We start from the raw sequence: 8,308 nt of genomic DNA, 5'->3' as shown, positions 1-8,308 counted from the left end.
ATCCAGTTGAAGAAAAGGAGCTTCAAAAATACATGTTAGTGAAATATAGAAACCTCATATTTTAAATCTTCATTAAAATTAGAGCTTATGGTAACTTACACAACACACTATCACCAGATTGAAAAACAGTCTGACGTTTACCCAGACGCATTGTTCCTCCCATGTGACCAGGATTGTGTTCTGGCATATCAATAACCTTAATAATTAAACAAAAAACATCAACAAAAAAAGTAATTTATAACATTATAATGGCACCCTGCACTTTACATGTTTTACACAAACATGAAATATTCAACATATACAGGTCCTTGTCAAAACATTAAACCACTTTCTTTGAAGTTATGCTAAAACAGAGATTCATGTTTCATATGCAAGTCCACAAAGATAATCCAAACACAATTAAACTGATACACAACTAATCTTTGATAGGTTGTTTAGGTAGAGTATTCATAATGAATCTAAGTTTCAAATGGACAGCACTTTCAGATGAAAGGCAGACTTTTGAAATGTCGTCCTCTACATTTGTAGGTTTCTACAATAGGCAGCTGCTGTCCATTTGAAACTTAGATACACAACTAGTTCTAAATATTTCTTAATCATACCCTAAATCGTTTTATTGCTGTAGAAATATCATCCAGGGACTCCTTAACGAAACAACCTCCTAATGACAAACATTGATTATAATAATTATATTACCCATATCTTCTAAAGTTTAATATAGTATTCTTTTTTTTAAATTTAGGTTTAATTTTCATCAATGTCTTTTTTTTTCTGTTCCCTGTTGTAATCATGAATTTGATTGGCAGCTGATGTCTCTTCATTGTCCTTGACTTATTAATTCAGATGTATTCAACTCAAGCACTTTACAGTGTTCACATACCACAGGATAAGGAGTGTCAGGGTTAACCTCAGTGGAATTAGCATCTTTCCAACCCAGGACATTGCGAGCAAATTCTATCACCGCACATTGAAAGCCAAGACAAACACCTGAAGAAAGATGAAATTGCATCCACAAATGAAAAAACTTTGTTTGATCAAGATCATAAAATGTTAGAGAATAAGAAAAAAAAACAAAAAAATTTGTTGCTCAAGCATAAAATTTACATTTGCTTTTACAATTTAAAGCAAATTTATGGAATTAATACGTAAGAATTGTCTAAAAGTGGTTAAATATTTGTTAGAAAACTACTGCAAAATAACACCACATTATCACAAAATCTTTCAAAAATGTACAAAACAAGAAATTAAGTTCAGAAGAGAAATGAGAAGAGAAAACAAAGAACTTTCAATGTTAATCCTACTTGACAAACTTAAAAGGAATAATTTTTGATATTTAAACATTAATCCTAATTTACAAACCTTAGAGGAATAACTAAATTAATTAATAAGAAACACAAGTCAAACAAAGAATAACATCAATGTTAATCCTCCTTAACAAACTTAAGACGAATATTTTTCTATCTTTAAACATTAATCCTTCTTAAGAAACTTGACAGTTTCTCTATTGCTTCTGTAGATTACACTTACCACGTGACCATCAGTTTCCATACTATAACTTTTAACATGTTTTGTGTATCTTCATGAATTTTAACTTTTTGGTAAACATTACAAGTCTTTTGAATTAAGTATTTTTTACTAAACTTTTGTCTGCGACTACATGGAGTCAGACTGCTCCAAGTGCAAAGTGATTTTCAATTTAAGATTAGAAATACTTTTTTTCATCTGAAAATTATCAAATTTCATTTGCATATCTCTAAAACCTTCTAAACAAATACCAAATGTTCTTTTTCCACTAAAACTTTATATTTTATCTATTATTTTCTCTACCCTAACTCTATGCATTTGGTCATTTTGACTGAATTTGTAACTACCATAACAAAAGTATGAAATAAAATGCATAGTACTGTTCTATCCTTTTTAGTATTGACCAAAAAAGTTTCCAAGTACATTTCCTGAGAGTTTCCTATGTTTATTTTACTGTTAGTGGCTGAAGTAGAAACCTGCCGAACATAAAGCAATGAATCACCATTACTACCATGATACTCTTTATGTGACCCAATAATATGACACTGTCAGTAGCAAACAAGCATGTGTAGCTACAATAAGCCCAGATTTCTACAAATTTTATTGTAATCCTGGCTCTGAGAAAAGAATGGAAGATGATTTATCGGCTTGTTTACAATACAGTGGTTGCAAGGAGAATTGCTGAAAGTAATAAAAGTGTGAGAAAATGCTTGTGATATGGCTCTACAAAATTTGGGTTGATCCAATAAATTTGGATGTTAGTTATCCTCTATGATGGTCAGAATGTTTTGGTATAATATGTATATATGTATTATTTAATAAATTCAACTACTTGGGAAGCAGGATAACATCAGATGGTAAATGTGATCATGAAATAAAATGAAGAATATGGATGGCTAAAGAGTTTTGGATTGTTATGTTATACCAATTCTCACATATGCATCAGAATGTTGGAAAATATTGTTAAGTATGGAAAAAAAAAATTGAAGCAATTGAATTGTTGTTCTTAAGGCACATCTTGAAGATGTATGTTGGAAAAGTCGCACCTCAAATGAAGATATTTTGTCGAGAGCAGGTTGCAAGAGACAGCTGCTGATTAACATAAAAAAAAAAGAGACATTTCTTGGGCATATTATGAGGAAAGAAGAAATTGAAAGTCTGATCATAACTAGAAATCCTGAAAGAAAGATAGACTGTGGAAGGCAGAGTTTGACTTATGTCAAGAGTCTATCTAAATAGATGAATGTCAGAAAAACACGTTGGTACAAGAAGTCTTGATACAAAATGATAAAAACCCTATAACCTGAGCACTTTCAAAAGGTGAAGCTTACTGGATTGCTAATCTAAACACTGTTCAAACTTTGGAATCAATCTCGATCCTGAAATCAGTGATCTCAATCTCTGTCAGAAAAATTATTTTAATTCTTTGCTTATTTCTTTCATACAGCGTGAGCTCAAATTTTATAAAATTTACCATTTATTTAAGATAATTTTCCATACCTATTTGTATAAACTAATTAGCTAAACATCTCTTTTTCAGTCAGTCTTCAGGTGTCACCTATATTACACTTAAACACAAGTATAGTTTCATTTCATTCTTTCTTAACCATTTCTAAAGCACAACATCCCTAACACCTTTTTACATAACACTCTCATCACCAGCCATATGGTATCGGAAATAAAACACACAATAGTACATGGAAAAATATACTAAACATTTCCTGAAAGACCAAATGACCTTCATGACATCACTCAACTCCCTTTACATATCACTCATTCGATTACACCATCATTCCCAGTTTGCCCCTGAAGAAGAAAGGTCCATCTTTTGAAAGTGCTCAGGTTATAAGGTTTCATCATTTTGTACATGGATGAATTTATTGACATAAGAAATTCTTTGTGCTTGAAGGAGAAGAGATCTGTGGAAGACCATGGTCACCAATATCCAGTTTGGATATGGTATATATATACAGATATATATTATTACTATATACTAAAGGTGTGGTGATACAATGAAGCCATGATACAATTGTATCAATACATCGTCTGATAAGATATGAATTATGTATCTTCATGAAATTTGGCAAGCTTTCAGTAAACACTGTCTTTTGTACAGAAAAAAATCAAAATTCCTAATAAAGTATTTTTTTTTTAAATTAATAATTCAATAAAGGAATTTGAGTATTGAGTACTACATGTTGTCTTCATTTCTTTTATCAAAACATTACATGCAAAGTAACATAACAAATTAAAAATAACAATATGTTAATCCTATTTAACAAACCTAAGTAAGATAAAGAATAAATTTCAACATTAACCCTACTTTACAAACCCAAGTAGAAGGAGGAATAACTTTCACTGTTAATCATACTTAACAAACCTACAAAAAACTAGGTATAACTTTCAATGTTAATCGTACTTAAGAAACTTAGTAGGAGGAAGTATAACTTTTAATAATAATCTTACTTAACAAACCTACAAAACTAGGAATAACTTTCAATGTTAACCCTACTTAACAAACCTAAATAAGGTTTTTATTTCCTTCTTGCCATCAATGGCAGTTACTTCCTTCAATTCCACGGATACCAAAACCTCCGGGAACTAGCAAGCCACTATAAAAACGGATAATTTCATGTGAAAAATGTTTAAAGTATTTTCATAAGATAGAAATAAAAAATCATCAGCATAAATAAAAGTAAAACACAAAATAAGAGGAAATTCTGCTGCCTTCTAATTACTGTTTTTCAACAAGGATAAGACTGTTCACAGATCATTTCTAGAAGTTGCCACAGTAAAAAGATATTGTATAAAGTAAAATTATCTTTATAAATATAACTGAAGTTACACAAATTAATTATATAAAATAAAATTGTGTTTCAAGAATACAACTGAATTTATGCCCAGGAAATTCACTGCCAGCCAAATGCTACTGGAAACTAGATAACTGACTATAACATCAATATATGTTGATTCTTACTCTGATTTGCACAATTGCTGCCAAGCTTCATGAAATTGCACAGGATTTTCTTCTTGCATTCTGGCTTCTAGGTCAGTTGCTTCAATATACTACAAGCAAGATAAAACTTCATTCATAATAAAAGTTATTATACAACAGTGTACTATAACCTCAATGGATGTGGTGATGTAGCATGACAAATTATTATACAACAGTGTACTATAACCTTAATGGATGTGGTGATGTAGCATGACAAATTATTATACAACAGTGTACTATAACCTCAATGGATGTGGTGATGTAGCATGATAAGTTATTATACAACAGTGTACTATAACCTCTACTGATGTGATAATGTAGCATAAGTTATTTTACAATAGTGTACTATAACCTCTACTGATGTGGTGATGTAGCATGACAAATTATTATACAACAGTGTACTATAACCTTAATGGATGTGGTGATGTAGCATGACAAATTATTATACAACAGTGTACTATAACCTTAATGGATGTGGTGATGTAGCATGACAAATTATTATACAACAGTGTACTATAACATCAATGGATGTGGTGATGTAGCATGACAAATTATTATACAACAGTGTACTATAACCTCTACTGATGTGCTGATGTAGCATGACAAATTATTATACAACAGTGTACTATAACCTCAATGGATGTGGTGATGTAGCATGATAAGTTATTATACAACAGTGTACTATAACCTCTACTGATGTGATGATGTAGCATGATAAGTTATTATACAACAGTGTACTATAACCTCTACTGATGTGATAATGTAGCATAAGTTATTTTACAATAGTGTACTATAACTTCTACTGATGTGATGATGTAGCATGATCAGTTACTTTAAAAGTGTACTATAACCTCTACTGATGTGATGATAGCATAAGTTATTTTACAATAGTGTACTATAACCTCTACTGATGTGATGATGTAGCATAAGTTATTTTAAAACAGTGTACTATAACCTCTACTAATGTGACAAGGTGTGAATCAGGTTCTAGTAAAAACTCTTATGGCATGATGACCAACATGTAGTGTGCACTCTGTCATAAGAACACTTTTCTAACACTTGCTCTATACACATTGCTGTACCCACTGTTCTACACAATTATTGATGTACACTGTGCACTCTTTCATAAGAACACTTCTGTAACACTTGCTCTATACACATTGCTGTACCCATTATTCTACACAATTATTGATGTACACTGTGCACTCTGTCATAAGAAAAGTTCTCTAACACTTGCTCTATAATCATTGCTGTACCAACTCAAAAATATATTCTAGAATTGATATTTTGTCATTTTTAACATTTACTTAGTTTAATTCAGATAGAAAAAGATGAGTTACAACTCTCATTTCTGTGCAGATCCAAGAAGTCTCACCAATAAACAATGCATGTATTGATTTTTTTTTAAATCCCAAAGTATAGGTTTATAAATGCTATGAAAATGTAAACTCAAGAAAATATAACTCATGTCTTGTTTCTCAGGTGATTTTCTTTCTCTGTTACAAGGTTTTATTTCTAAAGCTCTTTATCACCATTCGTACATGTGGTCTGAACAACTATTAATGAAGTTCAGCTTTAAAACAGTTATAGTCAATATTTAAACATGATTCAATAGATTATATTACAAACTATTTATGTCATTGTAAAGTAGATGAAAAAATGTGAGCAGTAATTTGTGGTCACACAAGATATTGGATAACCACAGCTTTTTTATGGTTGAACATAGGAATGTAATAGGAAGTTCAGTATACCCAGGAAAAAAAAACAGATCTCAGAATTCTATCTTTAGATAATCATTTCATTTAAGAAAATGTTCTTGTGTTGACTTATATCTGTTCTTTAGCCACAGAAGTATTCTACGACAAGGCATCAAGTAAGCACAGTTAGGTTAGCAAGTACAGTAGGTGTTGGCAAAACGAGTCAAATCTTTAGTTATTGAATATTATTGTTAAGTGTATTGTATTCAAAGACAATAAAGTAACTTATTACTTATTGAAAGAAACTATTTATTAAATCTAAATTAATCTTGACCACGGATACTGTTAACAAATAATAATATCTATCCTTATAAATGTAAAAATAATATTTTTTTAGGTGAAGCCCTAGGTCACTAATAAATCTTTGTCATGATTTTATGATTTATAGGTGGATGTGGAGACTAATGCAATCAGCAAAATGAAGTATGTTGATGAAAATCAATCACTAACTAGATTTATAAAATGAAGGTTTCTTATCAACAATAAATATAAATTTAATTTCTATGACAAAATTAAGTATTTATATTTTTTGAAACAATGTCTTGTAACATTTTGGAAATTTCACAGCCTAAAAAATTATATAAATAAATCAAATGAAAATAACTTTTTTAACAGCCAAAAATAGATACTAGTTAGTAAGATCACACAAGTTTCCTCAATTTAATTATTTTCACTATGAGAAAGAAAAACAATCAGGGGATATCAATGTCACCCTTTCCTATCCATAAATGGTTAACTTTACCTTTCAGAAGTCACTGAAAACTAGCAATAATAAAATTGACATTTTACCTCTGGTATTAAAAATAAGACTGTGATGATGATATAGGAAATTATCAGTGTGATTTCTGTTGTTTGAAAGGTGTTAGAACATGATTTAAAATAATGTTATGTATCCTTAGTCTGACTTCTATTGTTTGAAATGTGTTGTCAGATAATGTTGGGTGTTCTTAGTCTGACTTCTGTTTAACTTATAGTTGTATGTTAATGAAGCATGATGCAGGGCCTTGTTCATTGGGGTTTCAAGTTCAACTAAGTATTCGTACATTTAGGTTTAACTTATAGTTGCATGTTAGTGAAGCATGGTGCAGGGCCTTGTTCACTGAAGCATACGAATCTTCAAATTGGGTGTACTTTCCAACAAGAGTTATCGTCACTTCTTTTACTAAATGGTCAACTCGATCCACAAGGTCTTGCCATTTTGACAGGAATCGTCGAGGTCGCTTCTCGGGAAGATTTAGCTGCAGTCTTTTAATGAAAAGCTCTGTAAGTCCCTGATTATGCATAAGCAATGGAACATGGTAGATTGATGGGACATCATGAATACATATCACCTTGAAGGAGAAAAATCAAGTAATATGAAGAAACAATCATGATGAAAGTCTGCATTCTAATATTTATAAATAGAGATGTAAAAAAAAAGGTATATTTAATTTGCTATACTGGTTGTCAAGTTGACTTGTAGTTCTTTCTAAATACATAGCTTGCTCTTATCAGAAATTGTTATTGATTTCTAGAAAAAATAATCTGATGAAACAATCTAGATACTTCTAGAAAAAATAATCTAAAGAAAGAATCTAGATGTTTCTAAAAAATGAAATTTCATAAAACAATCTAGATACTTCTGGAAAAAATAATAATGTGAGGAAACATTATAGATGTCTCTACAAAAACAGTAATTTGATTAAATAATTTAGTATTTTTTCAAAACAAAACAAGTAATCTTATGAATGATCTAGATATTTCTATAAAAGAAAGTAATCTGACAAATGAAGCTAGTTGTTAACAGTACAGAGACAAAACCAATGAACAAACAAGTAATTTAAGGAAACTAAAAATAAGTAATGAAGGAAACAAACTATTTCTACTATTGAAACTAACTAATGAAGGGAAAATATTTCTATTGAAACTCAAAAAGTAACAAAAGTAAGCCTGAGATCTGAGGGAAATATCAGATCAGTGGTGATATGTCCAAGATTGTCCAGACATCCCTAATGTATATATATATATATATATATATATATATATACACTAC

At 30.3% G+C, this 8,308-nt stretch overlaps 1 protein-coding gene across 2 annotated transcripts in view; it reads right to left on the bottom strand.

The window, feature by feature from the left end:
* Window positions 1-95: 95 nt before the first annotated feature.
* LOC106472003 (CTP synthase 1-like) overlaps window positions 96-8,308 on the bottom strand; it is a 35,385-nt gene continuing 27,172 nt past the window's right edge. The window contains exons 8-12 of one of the 2 annotated variants that reach the window (XM_022400609.1): window positions 7,320-7,607; window positions 4,502-4,590; window positions 4,046-4,136; window positions 881-987; window positions 102-196 (exon numbers count right to left, since the gene is read on the bottom strand). In XM_022400609.1, the coding sequence (XP_022256317.1) occupies window positions 4,076-4,136; window positions 4,502-4,590; window positions 7,320-7,607 (438 nt within the window). In that variant the 3' untranslated portion in view covers window positions 102-196; window positions 881-987; window positions 4,046-4,075. Of the gene's footprint in view, window positions 197-880; window positions 988-4,045; window positions 4,137-4,501; window positions 4,591-7,319; window positions 7,608-8,308 lie in introns of both variants that reach the window. The other variant, XM_022400608.1, reaches the window with a different exon arrangement.

The sequence above is a fragment of the Limulus polyphemus genome, unplaced genomic scaffold (genome assembly GCF_000517525.1).
Source record: "Limulus polyphemus unplaced genomic scaffold, Limulus_polyphemus-2.1.2 Scaffold5016, whole genome shotgun sequence".
NCBI classification, from domain to species: domain Eukaryota; kingdom Metazoa; phylum Arthropoda; class Merostomata; order Xiphosura; family Limulidae; genus Limulus; species Limulus polyphemus.
This window is presented reverse-complemented; position numbering and strand designations above follow the sequence as displayed.